This window comes from Monodelphis domestica, chromosome 6, assembly GCF_027887165.1.
Source record: "Monodelphis domestica isolate mMonDom1 chromosome 6, mMonDom1.pri, whole genome shotgun sequence".
NCBI classification, from domain to species: Eukaryota; Metazoa; Chordata; class Mammalia; order Didelphimorphia; family Didelphidae; genus Monodelphis; species Monodelphis domestica.
The window spans coordinates 267,937,243-267,960,121 of NC_077232.1; the positions used below are offsets into that span (position 1 = coordinate 267,937,243).

Consider the following 22,879-nt stretch of genomic DNA (forward strand, 5'->3'; position numbering starts at 1 on the left):
AGCAGTAGTTAGTACTCATTGGGGCCGGCAGAGAAAGTGACCTGTGGCCTGGGGTGTTTCAGGCAGCAGAGGATCGCTGGATGTTAAGGAATTTTGTGAGCAATTCAGTCGACTTCTGCACAGTTATTTGGTGCTTTAAAAGATCTGGGGTTAACCACAGCAGAGTGTATTTCAAACATGACGGTCTACTTAAATGATTGTGGCTTTAATAATAAATATTTGAAAGCGATCTTAATTGCTCTCCCACGCCTTTCATAAGCAGTAAGTCTACACAAAGAAGCAGCTCGGTTTAGCTGGGGATACTCCAACTACAGTTTTAAATGCTCTTTTATTTCACTTAAATATATGCATTTTTTGTCAAACGTAATTCGTTTTTTTTTTAACCTTATCTTCCACCTTAGAATCAAAATTGCGTATTGATTCCAAGGCAAAATTGTGGTAAGGCCCAGGCAATGGGGGTTAAGTGACTTGCCCAGGGTCAGCTAGGAAGTGTCTGAAGCCAGATTTGAACCTAGGATCTCTCATCTCCAGACCCAGCTAGCTATTCATAGTATATATGAATATACAATTCATTTTTATTGTATTCTTTGGGTCACATAGAAAGGAGGACTTTAAAGGACTAATGGTGGGGAGGGGGAAGGAATGAGTCAAACAAAGCTTGAATTATCATCAGAGTATCCTTAAACCTATACTTCAGACTGAACCTTGGTAAGATTTAGTAGGAAATGCAGGGACTGCTGTCTTTCCTTCACATGTAGAAGGCCATGCAGTTAACTTATATATATAGCAAGCTTTGACTGCCACCTAATGGCTTGCACAGATAGCTACTCAAAAATATACTACCTGCTACTTGAAAGCACTAATTTGGCCCTTCATACTAAACCCAGAAAGCATAACATTTAAAGGCTGTGCTGTACGTACTAAGTTCTGGCATCTTCTATCAAATGTACACAAATGTTCAGATATGGGTGCAATGGAGGTAGAACCAAGATGGCAGATTAGGAGCAGCCACTCAACTGAATTTTTCCAACATTCTGCTCCAAACAACTTTAACACCTCAAATTTTGGAGTGTCAAAGCCAACAAAAGGTTAAAGGTTTTTTCTGACCAGAGAAAATGTAAGAGGCAAACTAAATAAAAATTAATCTTGGAGACTTTATACTAAATTTATAAGTATGTATTAGTAAGAGAGAAAGAATTACCAGGATAACTATCCAAAGTCTCTGGCTGCATTGCTGCTGCTTCATCAGTTCCTAGATTCCCAATGGGTGTTGGTCCATTTCACAAGTGGGAGAAAGGGGGCTCAGCTAACCACATGGTCTGGCCAGGCAAATTAAGGCCAGCTCAGGAACAGGATTGAGTTTAAGAAGGAACCAGAGCCAAAGAAGGGAGCCAGAGTTCTGGTATCCCCAGCTCAGCATGGTTCCCACTGGCCCAGTGCTTTGCTGGGACTGCTCACAAGCAATAGAGCTGCTTCTGCAAGAAAAAATGGCAGAGTGAGCCCCACTTCATGCTCTAATTTTTAAGCTCAGACTAAACCCTTCCCCTAAGATTTCCTAATTGGCCAGGGCTTCACTTCAGTTCCTACACATCACATCCCTTGACTTCTGCCAGTCTCACCTGCCATGCTGGCAAATTAAGATACATGACTCTGTAATACTCCATGAGGTGAGTCTTCTGGGATTGGGGGTCCCCTAAATATTTAATTCACACAAGGTCAACAGGAAAGATCTGTGACAACAAGGTGGAAGCCTATCCAGAGCCCATACATATAGCAGCAACAGTGGTGGCTTTCAGCCCATAGACAGTAATGGGGTCAAATGACTGGTCAGAAAGAGATTACAAGGGACCTTTTCCTAGTACTGGGTTAGAGCTGGTAAACAACTCTATTTCCCACATGTAATTTTGAATCATAGTTCTAAAGCAGAAAGGAATACTGGCAGTTTATCATTAAGGGAGGAGGCCCCTTCTCCCGTGTGACAAACCACCAACATTCCAGGTTCAAAAGCAAAGTGGAGTGCCAGCACTGGCAAATTCAGGGAAGCAAGGACCCTTCCTGGGTAAAGCCCAGAATGCAGATGAGAACAGTGACCATATTTCTACCAGGTTCATACTACATTTGAAGCTCCAAAAACTTATGTATCCTCAAAACTAACTCTGAAAACAGCAGAATGAAAAAAGCCTGAAGCCTGAGGTGAGCAAAGCCCAATTTTAACATAAAGTTCTAAAGTCAGGAAATAGTTCAGGAAAATGAATAAATGACAAAAAAGAATTTGTTCATAAAAACTACAAAGGTGGCCGGTAAGATGACAAATTCAGAAGAAGATGACAATGTGAAAACAGCTGCCAAAAAAAGACTCAAAGGAAAATATTATTCAGACCCAAACCCAACAAGAATTCCCAGAAGAATTAAAGAGATAGAAGTAATAGAAAATTGGGGAAAGAAATGAGTAATGCAAAAAAAATTATGAAAAAAAAAGAATTAATGGCTTGGTAAAAAAAAAAGCAAAAAAATTTAGTAGAACCACCCTCCTGCCTCTTAAGAAACTACTTCAAAACAGAATTTGCTAAATATAAAAGAAGCACAAAAATCCATTGATGAGAAGAACTTCTTAAAAAGCAGAATTAGACACATGGAAAAAGTAGTACAAAATCTCACTGAAGAAAATAATTCTTTAAAAACTGGAATTGGGCAAGTGGAAGCAAATGACTCCAGACATCAAAAAACAATAAAGTTAAAAAAAAAGAAAGAAAATTAGAACTATCTCACTGGGAAAAAAATACTCTGTAAAATAGATCCATGGGAGATAATTCTAGAATTTTTAGACTACCTGAAAAATCATGATAAACAAAATGCTGAGAGAAAATCTTCCAAGAAATTTTCATGGAAAACTGCCCTGATATCCTAGAAACAGAGGGTGAAATGGAAATGGAAAGAATTATCTCCTGAAAGAGATCCCAAAATAAAAACTCTCAGGAATATAGCCAAATTGGAGAACTCCTACATTAAGGAAAAAATATTGCAAGCCGTCAGCAAGAAACAATTCAAATATTATGAAACTTAGACAACTCTTTAATAAACACACCAGTGAAATCACAGGCATAGACCAAATAAATGAACAAGTAGTGATAGTAGGATGTTAGGGAAGCATCTTCAGATACTACATAAATGTTAATTTATAAAGCTCAAATATGTTCTGTTTAGTTTACAATCTGATTCTTCCTTTGTCTCCTGACTTTTGCTCCATGACCTCTCGGATTCAGCTACACAGGCCTATTTGGTTCTTCCAAAATGACTCTTGACTTCCCAACTCCACATCTTTGTAACTTTGTAGGCATGAAATGCCCTGCTCCCGTCTCTACATCTTAGCTTTCCTGTCCCTCACTTAGTTATTTATTTGAGTCATCTATTAGAATATGAACTTGATGCCTTTTTGCCTTTATCTGAGTTTAGCACAGGGTCTGGTACATAGTAAGTATTTTAATAAATGTTTGTTGAATAACTGACTAGATTTAAAGTGAAAGAAAAATGTTCAGTTTTTGAAATGTCTGAACCTAAGTTGTATATCATCTAGAGCAATTCATATCATATTTTGGATTTAGAATTTAAAAGGCTCTTAGTGGTTATTAAGGCTAAGCACCTTATTTTTACAGATGAGGAAACTAAAGCACAAAGTTTAAGTGACCTACTTAGCATCACACAGCCAGTAACTATTTAAGGCAAGAATTGAGCCCAGTTTTTTCTACCTCTGATTCCAGTGCCCCATCATGTTATCGCTCAAGGCTACCTCTTAAAAATAAGGAGTTCAGTATTGGTGCTTGACCTAATCACTGGTAAAGCCTATTAAATATTTTTCATTCATTCAGTAACAAGATCACAGATCATTTGTGCTTATCTGAATTTTCTATTTTTGGCTAGGCAGTAAGAGATTCCTTCAACTATGGTATAATGATTTATCTTAAGCCTCTACCTTTTTTCCCCCAGTAGGAGGAAATAAAACAAGAGGTTTTAGTTTAAATGTAGTTACTGGCAATTGTCCTGAAGAGAAGTTATTAGGTAATAGTTATATGCTTTTAGATACTTAGTTTTAAGTTACTTAACTTTTTTTTTCATTTGGGAATACTTATGGAGGAGGTATCAGTCACAGAGGCCAACTCAATCTTTAAGATTAGTTTACTTCTGTATTTAATATAAAGGGCAGTTAGGTGACTTAAGTAGATAAGTATGCCTGGTCTGGAGTCAGGAAGACTAACCTTGAGTTCAAATGTGATCTCTTACTAGCTTACTTACTTACTTTCTATCTGTGTGACCCTGGGCAAGTCACTTTGCTTCAGTTTCCTCATTTGTCAAGTGAACTGGAGAAGGAAATGGAAAACTCTTCCTGCATCTTTGCCAAGAAAACCCCAAACGACTGAACAACAAAAAATATAAAATAAACCAACATATGACCTATATTACTTTGTTGTAAGCTTTTTGTTATAAGCAGCCTCCTTGCAGAGACTGTTTCCACAGGTTTCAACTGTTTTCTTCTGTAAGAAGCATTTTATTTTAGAATTATATTTTATGTATCACTTTTAGTTATATCTTGGCAATTTACATGGATTTATTTTTCTAAATTCTCCTTGTTTGGAAACTTCATTTATAACTTGAATTGTACAAGAAACTAGTTTCCTTTTTCCTCTAGTCTTGGAGACGAATTTTTACAAACCTGTCGAGGGACGTAAATGAAATATATTTCTAGTCTTTGGGGAATTCTTCCCAAGCTTTACATCCTTCGTCGACCTCCCACCCCCTTTCTCCTACCCCAGGGAAGCAACTTTCCTTAAAGCCTGATCAACTGAATTGCTTCACCCATCCCAAGCTGACCCCAGGTCTCTGGGGTTCTCTGACCGTATTGGACGTTGTTCCCTGGCCATCAGCAATTCTCTGCTCCTTTCTTCAGCCCCAGTGCAGCGAAGAGAGGTCAGCGCAGCCCAGGGAACACTGTATTTGCATCCTTAGTGTGGATTGCCTCCTAGAGTGTGGATCAGGAGCCCTACCTAGGTGCCTGAGGGAGCTGAGTCGGCGCTTCTGCAGGTGGGCTCTAGAGGGAGGAGGTTCTCTTCCCCCCAACCCCCTGCCAGCCTAGAAGGACCTGGAATCGAGTTTTTTCTCCTCCGGGCCTCCGGCTCCTAACTCATGTGACCCACAGCTTGGAATTTAGTGGGTTCCTGAAGCTAATTTAATGGGATGAGCGTGATGGGATGACGGAGGGGTTTGATTAAACAACAAAAGACGCCAATGCTTGCTACAGTCAGTCTTTCACTTATTACTATGACTCGGTCACACCGGGAAGGGCACGGAGCAGTAGGGCTGGGCGGGTGCCCTTCGGGAAGCCAAGGCGAGGCTCCACAGGGTGGGAAGAGGGCCGGGAAGCACTGCGGGCGGGGAGAGAGGGGCGGGGCGCAGGGGGCGGGACCTGAGGGGGCGGGACTCCCCCACCCCTTCCGCAGGGATCTTTAACCAGAGGCTGGGGGAGTCCCAGTCCCACCTCTCTGTAATTGGCCGAGCGGAGGGCGCGCCGGCACGTGTCTGCCTCCCTCCTGCGCCCGGGGGCTCCCTCCTGGGCTCTCTCGGGCAGCTGGCTTTCCTCTGGACCCGGGGCCGCTGAGTTCGTTTTCTCCCTTAGGGCGGAAGCCCGTATCCCGGTAGGAGAGGGCAAAAAGGAGGAGGAGGAGGAGAAGGAGGAAGAAAGAAAATCGCTGCCGTTGGAGAAGCTCTCCGCTGCCTCCTTCTTTCCCAGCCGGTGACAGCGGGGAGTGCCCGCCGCCCCCGGCAGGCCCGCGGCATGGAGGGCACCGAGCTGGCCGTGCAGGTCGTGGGTACCTGGCTCACGCTAGTGCTGAGCCTCATCCTGCTACCCTCGGCGTTCGGCGTGTCGCTAGGCATCTCCGAAATCTACATGAAGATTCTGGTGAAGACTCTGGAGGTGGGTGCGGGGCCGCCAGCGGTGTGGGTGTGAGGGGAACCCCTGCCTGCGACGATGAATCAGCAGCAGCGGAAGGCAGCCGGGGCTGGGCAGGCGTCCTGGGCCGCTGCGCAGGGGACAGCCGGCGGCGCCCAGACACTGCTCTGCACGGGCTGTTGGCTCCCTCTCCTTGTTGTCTTTTAAGAGGTGACTGAAAAAGACCTCGTGGTCCTTCGCCCTCTGAGCGTCCCTCTGTGGCCTGCAGAGGACCGCCAGATAGTTTTCTTTATCCTGCCAGGCATCGACTTCCACTTGCCTGGCTTGCTTTGAAGTTACCTTTGATTTCTTGCTTTGTTTCGGGTCTGATGCTAGTCTAGTTCCTCCTTTTTCTTCCTGTAAAATACTTATGAGATTGTCGGGTAATTGGAGTTCATCTGTAGTCCCGGAATTCCAATGCAAGTTGCCACCCCCTTATTCTTGACATTCTTCCACTCTTCAGGTGTTATATATATATGTACATATATGTATTCCTAGATAGCTGACACTGAGCCCCTTCCTTGGGTTTCACATAGCCATGAAGTAATTTTATCTATCGAATGATCTTTCAAATCAGTTTCAGTAACTATTGATCACTTCCCCACCCATACCTGTTTGCCACCTGTCCCCTATCCCATTCTTAAAGTTTATACAACTGGACTAATTTTAATATCCTCATCCTCTCCAAAACCTCCTCCAGCATTTTTATGCCACCGTGGCTTTGGTTCCCCTACTTCCATTTTCTATTTATTTGCTTTAAAATTTCTGTGCCCTTGAGTATAGGGATTATATTTAGAGCAATGCCCACAAAAATAGAGTAGTTGGTATGTGGTACAGTGCCATCCACAATTGCTTCAAGTGTATATGTATTGCTTATTTCTCCATCAGATAGTGCCCTGGTCACATCAGACACTAAGTAAATGTTCATTGACTTTTCCTCCATTTCCTCTCAGAGTTTCTGGTAATATTGAGTAGTGGGGAAAGTGCATCAAAATTTTCTTTTGTATGGAAATTTAATTTGTCTTGTTGCAGATGGCTGTCTAAAACCTAAAATTTATGACTTTTTTTCTCTTTGCTCTGTGACTTCACAGCCAGCTTTTAGGTTTCAATAGTCCAAATCAATTCAGTAGACTCTTGCTTCCCTTTACTTCAATATTGTTTTGTTTTCCCCACCTTCAAAAGATGTTTTACTGGTTTACATATATTATAGCTATAACACAATTGAACAGAACATAGGGTTTGTGCAGATACATAGGTATCTGTATGAGGCTACTTTTCAATTGTAAATGGTTATGTGGATTTTAGAATATTTATTACATTCATTAGGTTTTTTCCAAATGATTGAAAGCAGCATGGCCAAGATGCTGAAAGTAAAACTTAAATTTGTTCAATTTTGCTAATGGGACATAATAGCTATAATTTGAATAAGCCTAACTATTTTTATACAACTTAATAAGAAAGGACACAATAATCAAATTAACTCCCTAAAATTTTATTAACCTCTCAAAAATAAATCATTTTAAAAGCACACATTTAGTGAAATGCTATGAATTTTGATTGGCCAAGAGACTAAATCACAGGGTTTTTGGGCATCCATAAAAAGCTAAATATTATTTGGATTCTGTGATACTGAGCAATTAAGAGTTGACAATGTCATGTTTTGGTATGAAACACTCTTCTGCTCCTCCTCCCCCAAATTATTTTGAAAATCTACGACAGAAAAAAATATAACAAACCCGATTGGTTTGGATTTAGTAGTGGCTATGGTTAGAGGTGAGCAAGCATCTTCCTTTGTGACTCTGAATTCCCTTGTGGACTGAGCAAACCTCTGTGATAGATCTTTCAGAAGAGCCTCTAGGGAGATTAATTCTGAGTTCTAAACTAGAATCTTTAAAGGACGTAATAAGTATTTGGGCCCATCTCATTGATTAAAATGATGAAGCCTACTAACAAGTAATTGCTGAGCTACATTAGTAGAAGATATTTCTATGTCTGGGGCACTCTATATTTGTAAAAAGTATAGGTCTAGGGGGCAGCTAGATGGCTCAGTGCATAGAGAACCAGGTTTGGTGACTGGGAGGTCCTGGGTTCAAATGTAGCCCAAGATCCTTCCTATCTGTGTGACCCTAGGCAAGTCACATAACTCCAAGTAACCCCAAATGCTTAGCTCATATCACTCTTCTGCCTTGGAGCCAAACTAAGCAATTCTAAAACAGAAAGTAAGGGTTAAAAACAAAATTAAAAGTCTCAACCAAAAAAGTTCTAGAAAAGAAAATGTTTCTAGATTGTTTCTCAAAATTAACAATGCATTTAATTTTCACTGATTATGAAGTATTTTAATATTCTGCTTAATAACTTCAGTGGAACAATATTTTCAAGTTCTTTTTCCAATAGTTATGATAGTTTGGATTAAACTATCCTTACTTGAAAAAGAGCAGACAAAATGATAAAAATAATTGAAAACTGGCTTTTGGTAGTGTAAATAATTTTCTAATTGAAGCACTGGTCCCAGCTGTGCCATCTTGAATCTGGAAAGTATAGCCATCAGAGGTAGATTCAACATTTTGATCTTCTTCCTCTGCAAAGAAATACACCCAAATGCAGATGACACATTCTTAAGTGTTTAGTTTAAAATATTTAGCTAAAATATTCCTGACATGTCTAAGTTGTAATATAGCCTATATATATTTTTGACATATTTAAACATTGTATAACCTCTGTTTTAGAAACTCTACTTTCTTCTAGCCCTTCCTAAGCTATTGATAATGATTGAAGCTTCTCTTTATGTCATAATACTTAAGGAGGGTTTTAGACAAGAGTGTGCTGGTCAGTTATTTAACAATTTGCTTTTTGGACCATGATATGCTCTCAGTAACCTTATTTTCTCTATCATTTTTCAAGTATAGATAACCAACAGGAAAATACAAGTTCTGATTTGTTGGACTTACTAATTTCTGAGATGTAAATGTTAACACTGAACATTTATTTAAGGAACTCAAAAGCCAAGATGGTGGAGTACAGGTCAGGATTCAGCTGAACTCTCCCAATATTCCCATCCAAACAATTTTAAAATAACATCTCACATTAAATTTTAGAGTGGTAGAGCCAAAAAGATCAAAGTAAGGAGACATTTGTTTCCTAGCTTAAGACATTGTAAATATGAAAGAGAGGCCATGGGGTGGGCACAGACTCTGAACCTGGCAGGAGCACCCATAGTGGGCCAGCCTTGATTTGCTTTGAGAGCTTTTAACCCAGAAACTAAAGGGTTGAACAACTGGTCAGAAAGAGATTACAGGACACTCTTTGCTGGCACTGAGTGTATGTAGATGGTCCTGATTGGCAGCTCTATTGCCCATAAGCAGCTCAGAGTCTTAGTTCTAGTATGGAGAGGAGCACTTGGGATCCAGGAAGCAGGGGACTAGGTCACAGTTTCAAGGCCAAGAGGAGCACTAGTACTTGTAGCTGGAGAGGAATAGGAACCCTTCTTGGGTAAAGATCAGAGCATAGATCAGGAAAGTGGTGACTATACCTCTTCCAAAATAATACCACCTTGGAAGCACTGAAAACTTGCAGAGCCCTAAAACTAACTCTGAAAACTCTAAAGCAAGCTTTAGGCATGATTCCTTCCTCTTCTACCCCACTGGGAAGAGTCAATTTTAATGTAAATTTCAAAGTAAAGACAGTCTTAAGAAAATGAGCAAACAATAGCAACAAAAAACAACTTGACTATATAGCTAGATACTATAATGGAAGGTAAAACCAAGGCATAAACTTAGAACCATTGTAAAAATAACTATAAGCAAAGCCTAAAAGAAAAATGTTAATCAGATCCAAACCCAATAAGAGTTCCTGTAAGAGTTAAGAAAATGAGTGGTAGAGGAAAAAAAGAAGAGAGGGATGCAAGAAAATGATAAAAAGTGAATTAACTGCTTGGTAAAAGAGGCATAAAAGTTCACTGAAGAAAATATTTAAAAAAAACTGAAGGAAGGAAGGACTATTGAAATTTTTTTAATGTACTGAAGAGAACAGAAGAAAGTTCAGAGAGGAAAAAATGAAAGCAAGACAGCTTTGAAACTAATATGATTAATGTATTAAGCCAGTAATACCATTGCTGAGTTTGTTTCCCAAGGAAATAAGGGATGAAGGAAAGAACCTATATGTTCCAAAATATTTATAGTAGCTCTTTTTGTAGTGGCAAAGATCTGGAAATAAGGTGGCTGCCTATCAATTGGGAAATGGCTAAACAAATTGAGGTATATGATTGTAATGGAATGCTACTACAGTAAGAAATGATGACTAGATTAATTTTTAAAAATGGAAAGAATTACATGAGATAATAAAAAGTGAAATGATTAGAACTAAGAGAAAATCATACATAGCTACAGATACTCTGATATTCTCCCAGAGAATGAACTAAAAAATGGAAACATGAAAGACATAATCTATACATATGTTTGCCAAATGATACTTTTTATGGTGTGGGGAGGATAGGGAGGGACTGAGATATCTGGAAACAAATCCTATTAATAAAATTTTTAAAACCTAAAAATTAAGACAAAAAACAGAATTAGCCAAATGGCAAAAGAGTTATAAAAATTCATCAAAAATAATTAAAATTATGTTTTAATTTTAATTAAAAAAATTTAGTCAATTTAGAACATTATTCCTTTGTTACAAGAATCATATTCTTTCTCTCCCTCCCCTACCCCCGCCCTTCCCATGGCTGACACGCAATTCCACTGGGTATTTCATGTGTCCTTGATCAAAACATTTCCATGTTGTTGATGTTTGCACTAGGATGTTCATTTAGAGTCTTTATCCCCAATCATATCCCCTCGACCCATGTAATCAAGCAGTTGTTTTTCTTCTGTGTTTCTTCTCCCACAATTTTTCCTCTGAATGTGGATAGTGTTCTTTCTCATAGATTCCTCCAAATTGTTCAGGATCACTGCATTGCCACTAATGGAGAAGTCCATTACATTTGATTGTACCACAGTGTATCAGTCTCTGTGTTTAATGTTCTCCTGATTCTGCTCCTTTCACTTTGCATCAATTCCTGGAGGTCGTTCCTGTTCACATGGAATTCCTCCAGTTTATTATTCCTTTGAGCACAATAGTATTCCATCACTAACATATACCACAATTTGTTCAGTTATTCCCCAATTGGAGGGCATCCCCTCATTTTCCAGTTTTTTGCCACCACAACAAAAATAATTTAAAAATTAGAATTGAGCAAGTGGAAGCTAATGAGTACACGAGACTTCAAGAAACAATAAAATAAAGTAAAAAATGAAGGAAAATGTGAAATATCTTATTGGAAAAAACACTGGCTTAGAAAATAGATTGAGGAGAGATAATTTAAGAAAAATAATTGGACTGTCTGAAAGCCATGATCAAAAAGAGATCCTAGACATCATTTTTCAAGAAACCCTCAAGGAAAACTTCCCTGATATCATATATCTGTAATGATTCAAATTCTCTGGGGACTGCATATTAATTTATAGTGATTTATTAGTAAAAGAGAGAGAGAGAGTACTAGACTGCCCTAACTAAAAAAACTTCCAAGCTGTGCCACACTTCCTTGGCTCCAGTTCTCAGCTGAGGCTTATTAGGAAAGCCTTAACTGCTCCAGAGTAGGGAGGGAGAGAGTCCCGCACAAAAGAGAGCACATTATTCCTCTGACTCCCTTTTTTATAAGGCAAATGATGTTACTCTTCTTGCGTATCTGATTGGCCAGGCTTAGCTTCAGCCCTGGTCCTGAGTCCTGACTTCTGGACATGTCCCCTGTCAGTTGGGGACTTCTGCCACTGCCTCGGTCACATGACTTACTGGCATCTTGCATGCATGGATAAGGGGTTTTCAAATGGAATAAAGTGGTATACTTTATATTAAGTTCACACAGATCGAGAGGGAAAAAGAAATGAAAAGAATCCACCAATCACCTCCTGAAAGAAATCCCAAAATGAAAACACTCAGGAATAGTATAGGCAAATTCCAGAGCCTCAGATCAAGGAAAAAGTTTTGCAAGTAACCAGAAAGCAACAATTCAAATATCATGAAGCCACAGTCAAGATCAAACAAGATTTATCAGCTTCTACCTTAAAGGACCCAGTTGTTTACAACAGTGATAATGAACCTTTTAGAGACCAAGTGTCCAAACTGCAAACTGTATAGATAGGGGGAGGGTAACAGACCCACCCTGTATCCCTCTGGCTTTCTGATAATGAACTCTGGCACTCTCTGCTGGGATGACAGCAGGAATGCTTCACAGAGAGAGTGCCTTTTTTTGGCATGCATGCTATAGGTTTGCCAACACGGGTTTTTAATATGATATTCCAGAAGGCAAAGGAGCTAGGATTACAATAGAGAATCACTTACCCAGCAAAACTTAGTATCATCCTTCAGAGGAAAAACATGGACATATAATGTGTTAGAGGACTTTTAAGAATTTCTGATGAAAAGATCAGAGCCAAATAGAAAATTTGATATTCAAACAGAAGACTCAAGAGAAGCATAAAAAGGTAAACATGAAAGGGTAATGATAAGGGACTCAATGGAGTTAAATTATTTACATAATTTATATGGGAAGATGACATGTATAACTTCAAAGAACTTTATTATTATTAGGGCAGTTAGGAGTTTGAGTGTGAGTTAATTATGTTGGGATGATCTCCAAAAAAAGAATGTAGGGGCAAGAAAGTGGGGGAAAAGGGGAAAAGGAGAGGTAGAATGTAGTAGATTTTCTCACATAAAAGAGGGTCACGAGGAAGAGCTTTTATACCTGTGTTGGTGAAGACATGGCACATGTACCCCAATGTACTGGACAGAGCTTCTCCATTGTCCCTCTCTGCCATGCCTGAGGATATTTTTTGCATGCCCTGCCCTTCTGACCAACAGCCCAAGGCAAGCACTTCCTCTCTCTGCTCTCTGGGGTAATGTGGAGGGCTTACAGGTGGCTTGAAGGTGCAGTTTGGGCATGTGATCCCTAAAAGGTTTGCCAATGCTGTTTTATAATGCAGGAAAAAAATGGTGGGGGTGATAGGACAATTCTCGAGTTTCAGTCTCAACATAATAATTTTAAAGAGTGAAGAATATGTATTATGTTATGTATTTGTGTATAGAAATGTAGCTTATCAAATAGATAGGAAAGGAAGGGGATGAGACATGGGGGTGGTGATGAGGAGCATTGGTTGGAAATAAGACAGACTTTTGAGGAGGGACAGAATAAAAAGCAAGAGAGGATAAACAGAAAAATGGGATACAGGGAAATGTACAGTTAGTGATCATAATAATAAACATGAATGGGATGAGCTAACCATAGAAGGAAAGTAGATAGAATTGATTAGAAACCAGAATCCAACAATATGTTGTATACAAGAGACATATTTAGGACAGAAAAACATACAGAATTGAAATGAAGGGCTGTTATGCTCCAACTGAAGAAAAGAGGTCAGGTATGGTATTCATGGCTCAGACAAAGCAAAAGCAAAAGCATACCTAATTGAAAGAGATAGGGAAATTATTTTGCTAAAAGGTACTACAGACAATGAAGTAATATTAAAAAAAAAATTTACCATATGCTTTTTTTTTAATAAAGGCTTCATTTATCAAGTATATAGGTGACTGAGTCAACTTTATAAAAATAAGAGTCAATCCTGAATTGATAAATGGTCAAAGATATTGTCAGATTTTTTAATATTTTATTCCACATTTATATGTAAAAACAATTTTTCACATGATTTTTTCAAGTTTTGAATTCCAAATTCTTTCTCCTTCCTGCCTTCCCTCTTACTTCTTTTTACCCCTTCCCCTGCTCTGAGACAGTAAGCAATCAATCAATTACAGAGTTTATGATGTATAATCTTATAAAACATTTTTCAACATTAATCATTTTGTGGAAGGGATCTCAAATTAAAAAAAAGAAGTAGAAAGAAAGTGAAATACAGTATATTTCAGTTTACATTCAGACTCTATCAGTTCTTTTTCAGAGGGTAGATGGCATTTTTCATCACGAGTCTCTGAGATTGTCTTGGATCACTGCATTTCTGAGAATAACTGGGTCATTCAATAGTTGGCCCAAAAATATTGCTATCACTGTGTACCATGTTCTTCTGGTTCTGTTCACTTCACTTTGTATTAGTTCATGTAAATTTTTCCAGATTTCTCTGAAATCACCATGTTTTTCCATTTCTTATAGCACAATAATAGTATTTCATCTTAATCAACTAGTTCAGACATTCCCTAGTTGATGGACAATTCCTCAATTTCCAATTTTTTTTTGCCATCACAAAAAGATTTGCAATAAATATTTTTGTACAAAGAAGTTCTTTCCCCTTGATACAAACTTAGTAATGATTTTGATGAGTATAAACAGTTTTAGAGTCCTTTGATCATAGTTCTACATTGCTCTTCAGAATGATTAGATCCAATCACAATTCCACCAAGTGTATTAGTATCCTAATTTTCCCACATGCCCTCTAAAATTTGTTTTCCTTTTCTGTCATATTAGCCAATCTAATAGGTATCAGTACTTCAGAGCTGTTTTAATTTGCATTTCTTTCATCAATAGTGATAATAATCACTATTATAATCACTATGTCACAATAGTGATAATTACTATTGATAAGAGAAATGCAAATTAAAATGACTCTGAAGTACCACTACACACCTATTATAAATGATAGATATTGAAGGGGATGAGGGAAAATAGGTACATTAACAATTATTGGTGGAGTAGTGAACTGGTTCAACCATTCTGGAGAACAATCTGATACAATGCCCAAAGAACTGTGCATACCACTATTAGGACTATATCTCAAAGAAAAAGGAAAGGGGACTTATATATAAAAATACTTAAAGCAGCTCTTTTTGTGGTGGCAAAGAATTGGTATTTGAGCAAATGCCCATCAATTGGGGAATGACTGAACAATTTGTGACATATGTTGTGATGGGTACTATTATTCCCTAAGAAATAAGAGGAGTAGTTTCAGAAACAAGCAAACAAACATGGTAAGACCTATATGTACTGATGCAAAGTGAAGTAAGAAGAACCAGGATTTCATTGAGCACAGTAACAGGAATATTGTAGATGATCAACTATGAAAGACTTGGCTAATATTGATCAATACAATGATCCAAGACAATTCCAAAGGACTCATGATTAAAAAACATAAATAAATGCTATATACCTCCAGAGAGAGGACTAAAGAACTCTGAAGGCAAATTGAGGTTTACATTTCTCACTTCAAAAAAATTTTTTGGTGATGTGGTATGATTTCCCATATATAATTGTTATATTGCTTTCTTTCTTAGTGCACATGGTGGGGTGGGGGGAAGGGAAGGAGGGAATCTGGAACTCAAAATTTAAAAAGAAAAGAATATTTTTAAAATAAATAATTAAAAAAGAAAACAACAATTTGTTTTTCATTTTAAATTGACTCTAGAACATTCCTGGTTTTAGAATTCTGTTTCTACATAAGATAAAATTTAACATTGAATGTTTTTACAGATAGCTTATATTATTGTTTCCCCAAAGCATTCAATTGGTTTTAAGATTGGTTTCCATAATGGTAGTTGTGTAAAATAGATTATAATGATTTATTATGAAATTAGTAGTAGTAATAATAAAAATAAATAGTAATAATAAGAGAGTAAAATATCCAGGAAACTTAAATAAAAATTAGTTGACTTTCAGTGTATAGCTAGTGTCATCCAGTTTGTATTTATGAAAATGCATTTTTGTAAGTCTTTAGAATATAGTATTGTTAGAAGTGGTCCACTAGGTCAAGCAGTAAATAGAATCTGGCCTCAGATACTTACCAGCTCTATGTTATAATAACCAGAACAAGTTATTTAATCTCATTTGCCTTAGTTTCCTCCTCTGTAAAATGAGCTAGAGAAGGAATTGGCAAACCATTCTAGTATCTTTTGCCAAGAATACCTCAAATGAAGCTATGCAGAATAGGATATGACTTAAAAATAACTGAACAATAACAATTTCAAAAGTAGGAGGCATATTCCAGGTAATCTAGTCCAACCTCCCTAATATCACAAATGAAGGCACTGCCAAGAAAGTGATAGAGCTGGGATTTCATAAAGAAGTATTGGGAAAAGTTGGCAAATGATCTTTTGGTTATATGATTCCAACAATTTCTTTAGTAAATTTTAAAATCTTTAATTGCTTGACTTAAAAAAAAACATTTATTTTTGTCATCAGTCCTTTTGTAGGATTAGAAATGTAATCATAGAATCTTAGATTTGGAGGGGCCCTCAGATGTTATCCAGTCAAACCCAAATTTGAGCAGTAATATCTTTTGCCATATTGCCAACAGTTTGTCATAAAGCTGCTACTTTAAGACTTCTAGTCATGAGAGATTTCACTACCTTCCAAAGTACCCCACTAACTTGCAGTCTAGGTAAGATTCTACCATGCTTGTGGAATTCTTTCAATGAATATGATGGTTTGTCATATTTTTAAAGATAATGGGTGTAATTTAAATATTGTAATTACTTAAATGAGAAAACATTAAACATTTTTTTTATTTTTGAACAGTGGGCCACATTAAGAATTGAGAAAGGATCTCCAAAGGAATCATCACTTAAAAGCCCATCTTCTGTTGGTAAGAGTATTACTATTGCTTTTAATTTCGCTACAATTTACTCAAGACTCTAGGCTAGAGAAAAAGGATCTATGCTTGCATAGTATAGATGCTGTGTTATTTCATTTTTTGCCATTTCATTAATAATTTTGTTCATTGTATATGAAGATGATAGCATCTACCAATGGGCTTTGCACGCTAACCTTTTTGATAGTAGGGGAGATATGTGGTAACTTGCTTCTTTTGTCCCCTTTGGTTCATCTTATGAGGGGGACTTCATTGGTGAGATAACTAGGAAGTAGACATTAAAGCATGACTGGACCCAATACATCATCAGTTTGGTGTGACTAAACTCATAGAACTAACCAGTCCCAATTACTCTATATTTTATTTGTGTACTTTAAAATGATTGGCTTTTGTATGAATTAATGTTTCTTCTCAAGAAAAGAATTTTAGAGCTTGTTAAAAAGAAAACAGTAATTGTAGGGGTTTAGAACCATTTGGGGACGGACATACATAGATTGAAAGTAGTAGTAACTGGACTTAGCATTTTGATCTTTAAAAGATGTAATTTTCAGGCACTTTGCAGGGACTATCATGAAACAATTTTTTAAAAAACAATTTTGACTTGCATAAAATGCCATAAGGGTCAAACATAGTTTACTGAAAGGAAACTGGTCAGCCTGCCTTAGATTCCTTTCCTTTTCCACTTTGTCCTTCAAATTAGCTTCCAAGTTAGTCCTCCTAATTAACTCAGGAAACATTGATTTAATGCTCACTGTCTGTTTACTTCCTTATGTATGAAAGTGAAAGCTTCTTTGAAGGCAGGAACTATTTCCTTTTTTACTTGCTTTTGCAATATCTAGACTAGTGCCTGGTACATGAGCTTAATTATTGTTTGTTGAATGAATGAATGGCATTTATTTGAGTGCTGGAGATGTAAAGGTGAATAAAAATATGACTATTAACACTGCTACTTCTTTCTGACATTTTGCAATCCATGTTCTCTCTCCTTCCCATTCCTCCTTCTTCCTGAAGAAGGCAGGCAATATAAGTTTTACATATATAATATATACATATATAAGTATATATACACACACATATAATAAAATACAGATGTCTATGTTTGTCATATTGTGAAAGAAGACATTGCCCACACTAGAGAAAAGTTCATGGAAGAAATAAAGTGAAGAATGGCATCTATTCCTTCTATGTCAGTGGACGTCTGTTTTTTGTCATGAGTCTCTTAGAGTTGTCTTGGATCCTTGCCTTGTTGATAATAGTTGTGACTCACTGCTGATTATCGTAGATTATTGCTATTACTGTGTACAACATTCTCCTGGTTCTTCTCACTTTACTTTGTATCACTGTATAAGTCTTTCTAAGATTTTTTGTGATTATCTTGTTGTTTCTTATGGTACAATAGTATTCCATTAGGAACCTATACCACAACTTGTCCAGTCATTCCTCAACTGATGGATAACTCTTCAGTTTCCAGTTCTTTGCCAACATGAAAAGAGTTGATCAAATATTTTTGTATAAGTAACTTCTTTTCCCCTATCTTTAATCTCTTTGGGATACAAACCTAGAAATCATCTTGCAGGGTCAAAGGATAAGAACAGTTTGACAACCCTTTGGACGTGGTTCCATATTGCTCTCTAAGGAATGGCTGTATCAATTCACAGTTTTAACAGTTAGGTGTTAGTGCCCTGATTTTCCTGCATCCCCTCTAACATTTGTCATTTTCCTTTTCTGACATATTAACCAATCTGATAGTGAGGGGGGTGGTATCAGAGTTGTTTTAATTTGCATTTCTCTAATCAATAATGATTTGGAATATTTTTCATATGACTATAGATAGTTTTCTTTATTTGAGAACTGCCTGTTCATATTCTTTGATTATTTGTCAATTGGGAAATGCTTCATATTCTCATCTTACCTTTTTGATTGCATTCCAGATTGCTCCCCTTTATGAATACTTTGTCAGCTTGTTTCTTTTGCCGCACATTTAATAACCTTTCCCTTTTCCCTCTCCCCTTATATCCATTTCTGAGAATCACTTCTGCATTTCTGTCTATTTGGAATACTTTTGTTTCAAGTTCCAGCTCAAATACTACTTCCTCTATGAAAATTGCTCTGATTACATCAGCTGAAAGGATTCTTTCCAGCCTCAGCATTTCCCAGGATACTTTGTTTGGATTTCTCTCTACCTTTCCCCTTACTTACCACATCCTCCTTTAGCTTATTTATTGGTGTATATCCTATTTCCATTAAGGATAGTATATTACTTAAGTTTAGGGATTTTGGTGTTTTTCATTTTTCCAACTCTAGTAGCTTAGTACAGTGAATTACACAGACACAGACATATTCTCTTTCTTTCTCTCTCTCTCTCTCTCTCTCTCTCTCTCTCTCTCTCTCTCTCCAATGTCTTATACATTGTAGGTGCTTAATAAATGTTTTATAAATTGAATATACCTTCAGTAGTTCATGCTAAAGTGGATTATACAAACTTGATGTTTAAAAAATCTGAGCATAGCTGTATTTAAATGTACATAACTGAGATGACTTGCCCAGAATGCCTGAATGTTTACCACAAATGCCTACCTGGATTGACTATTTTATGTTATAATCAGTTCATATATGCTCTCTCTTAATATATATTTTATTACTTTTTTATTATTTCAATAGAAAATGAATGTTTTGTTATTTTTGATATAGTGGTATTTTTGAGATCCTATGTTGTCATCTATCAGGTAGGACTGATAAGAGCCAGCTTTCTTGAATCTTATTCACTAGAAAGTACCTAGTTTTATGAAAGTGGAATATTCAGAAAAATATTTTTTGATGCTAGCACTGTTTTCTTCTTTAAACTATTAACTTTGATGAATCAAATGTATCAGATGCACACAACCTTGTATTGGCATAGAAATACTGGGCTTAATGTTTCCAGAGTTATTTTGCTCTAAAATATCTCTTAACTCTGTATATAATTCCATACTCTTAGTTGTCTTCTCTTGATTTTGCTCAATGCTTTTATAGGTTCCTCTAATATATTTTAAGATCCAAAGTTCTGAACAAGTTAGTTTTGGGAAAAGATTTTAAGAAACAGAAAGGTGCCATGAATCTTAACTTTAAACCACTTTCCAGTAAGGTGGTTGAAGAAGATCCACAATTTGCCCGGTTTTAGCTGAATGGTAATCAGATTGAACATGCTTGTAATGAACACTTTGTATAATCAGTTAATAGAACTAAACAGGAGAAATTTATATTGTAGATTTGCTATGGTTTTATTGAGTGGGGTTGTTTGTTGTTGTTGGTTTTTTTTTATATTAAAGTGGGAGTTTTATTTGCAGAGAAATGTTATATGCCTCCTGTACCTCATTAATAATTATCTGTCTTTTGGCCTGGGCAGTTGATTTGACAATCAGCCAATCGCTATTCTCATTCTCCATGTTGTAGTAATAGGTAGTTAACTGTGTGTACCCTGTATCCAGTTCAGGAGTACTTGTGTCACAATCTTAGTCTGGTTGGGGATGAAATAATTACACTTAGCACACATAGTTGACTAGTATAATCTTCTGGCATTCAGAGCAGTGTTAACTGAGACACTGCCATCAATCAATGATTTGGACATGCCATGGCTTCTGCTATGGTCACAGTCGGGCCAAAGGTCCCAGACTTTGTTGTGTTACTTCTGGGTTGAATGCTGATGGTTTTTACTATGTTAAGAGGAATGAAGTAAAATAGTGGGATCATAAGGGCCACACCTCTTATATAATAGATTAAAAAAAAAAAAAACTAGACCTAGAGAGGTTAGAATTATTCTGATTTTTGGATGATGGATTACATGTTATGCCACTATTAACTCTTGAAAGAATTTTTTCTTGATTTCTTGATCTTTGTTTTTTCTTGATTTATTTCTTGACTTATTTCTTTATTTCTTATCTCTTCTAATCAATTTCTTGATTAATTGTGGGTCCTTGGTGATTAATTATTTCCATCTCTAGTAATAATTCAAGTTTTTAATATTTTAAAGCTTGCAAAATATTTCCTGACCAGGATCTTATATAGTAGGTGCAGTGCAAGTATTCAGATTTTTAGAGGTGAGGAAAATTGAGACTGAGGATTTGTAAGTTGTCCTTACGTAATCTTTCAGCTTGTCAATGTCAGAATCAGAATTTAATTCCAAGTATCCAGATTCTCAGTTTAGTATGCCTTCTACCCTCTTTCTGTTTCTGTTGGTCTAAAACACCCTACTTACATTTTTGTTGTTTCTTCTATGTTTTACTAATGCTCTCATAGACTGAACTTTCAGGTTTTGTTATCACTGAGATGATGACATTTCCCTTATTCATTGTTAGCTTCCCCCGCCCATGATATTCATTAAAAAGCTACTGTTTACTGAGATATTAGGTAGAAGTTTACAGGTTATTAGGTAATGAGGAGAGAGTTGGCAAGGTAGTTAGTGTACATGATCTTTGGGCTTTAAGGGCTTATGCTTACTCAGAGTAGAGAGATATACATTTGGAGGGAGTTGTCTGTTACAATCAATACAGAGTTCAGAAGAGCTAACTTTTGGGAGTAGGGCAGAGAATATTCAATTTTTCATTCTCCACTTTCTTTCCTACCATGAAATGTGTAAGCACTACTTCTGTAGAGAGCTTAAATCCTGAAGCAAAGGATCATTTTTCCTTTTTGGTTAGGAATAGACCAGAACTTGTTCCTGGAGCCACTTTTTTTTTCTGTCTTCCTATAGTTTTTCCCTTTTTCTAACATTCTCCCCAAAATAAATGTAAAGGGCCAGAAAAAAGGTGAGGAAAAAGTTTGCTTTCCCCCTCTATTTCTTCATTGCTTTTCCCAACCAGTAAGGTCAAAGTTCTAAAGCATTTGAATGCCAGACCTTTTGGGAGAGAAGTAGATTGCTTAATTTTTCCCTCTTACTCTACTTTTTGATGTCCTTTTCCCTTTTGCCATTTTACTGACCATACATGTACTTGTTATGTCAGGATTGTCTGAAAATCCTTGTAAAATCTAAGAAAAAATACATTAATTGAAAAACAGAATGGAAATTGGCAACTAGACTTGGGAGTCAGAAAGCCTGGGTAAAGTTCTGCTTCTCTTTACTCTGGAACTCTGCATGAGTTGCTGGATATGCTGAGCTTCAGTTTTCTTTCTTTCTCTTTCTTTCTCTGTTTGTTTTTCTCTCTCTCTCTTCCTTCTTTTCTCCATGAACTGTCTACAACGTGTCTTCCCAAGCTTATCTCCTAGAACTCTCCTTTATACACCTTATGTTCCAGCAAAATTCACTTCCTGGAATAGCTCTAGTGATCCAATTTCTGTCCATCCTCTAGGGTCCAGCTCAAATGCCACTTCTCCCTTCATGAACTCTTCCCTGATTCTCCCCAGTGAAAAGTTGCCAACTTTGTTTGGTGTGTGCTCTTGTTGTACTTCAGAGGATCTGAAATCATCAAAATTTAGAACTGGAAGGGATCTTAGACATGAGGAAACAAGCCTGGAATACTTAAGTGATTGTGGATTTAAGTGCTAGTTTTCTCTAAATTAAGTTGTGAATGCAGTGAGAAATAGCCTAGTATAATTATCTTTATGTGCGGTTTTAACTTTACAAAATATTTTTCATACATTTTCTCATTTGATCCTCAACAACAACCTTGTATGTTAGCCACTATAGGTATTATTTATCCCTGTTTTACAGATGGGGAGACTGAGACTCAAAGGGTAGGAAGTGACTTGCTTGTAAAGACAGTTAAGTTAGCAAGCATCAGAGGCAGGATCTGAACTTAGTTTCTTTCTGACTCCAAATACAGAATCTGTTCTATGGACTTCTTTCCCCCAGGAAATCATTGGATCTGAGACTTTTCCACAACCAGAGATTATAGTATCGATTTTCTGATGGAAACAGCCAGTACAGCCACTCCAACTATTCTGATTACCCAATGGGAAGACTTAACCTTTCCATAAAGGGAGAGAAGTACATTGTCTGCAAATATATTTCCCTAGGTTGGAACCTTCTGTGGAAATGCAGATGCATGATGTACAATGACTGTTGCAATGAGCCAGGTATATGGGAATGGAAAATCTTGAGAGTTTGGTACATTGTAAAGTACAGTTCTAGTAATATAGTACTTATTGTTATGATAATAATAACTAGCATTTATTTAGTGGCATGAGGTTTGCAAAGCACTTTTACAAATATTATCTAATTTTATTCTCACATAATCCTAGGTGCTAATATTATCCTTATTTTGACAATGAAAAAACAGAGACAGCTATTACATGG

General features: G+C 37.1%; 1 protein-coding gene across 2 annotated transcripts in view; it reads left to right on the forward strand.

The window, feature by feature from the left end:
* Positions 1 to 22,879, forward strand: part of GPAT3 (glycerol-3-phosphate acyltransferase 3) — a 98,105-nt gene that overhangs the window by 1,520 nt on the left and 73,706 nt on the right. The window contains exons 2-3 of one of the 2 annotated variants that reach the window (XM_056803204.1): positions 5,669 to 5,968; positions 16,536 to 16,602. In XM_056803204.1, the coding sequence (XP_056659182.1) occupies positions 5,828 to 5,968; positions 16,536 to 16,602 (208 nt within the window). In that variant the 5' untranslated portion in view covers positions 5,669 to 5,827. Of the gene's footprint in view, positions 1 to 5,460; positions 5,969 to 16,535; positions 16,603 to 22,879 lie in introns of those variants that run through there. The other variant, XM_001371098.4, reaches the window with a different exon arrangement.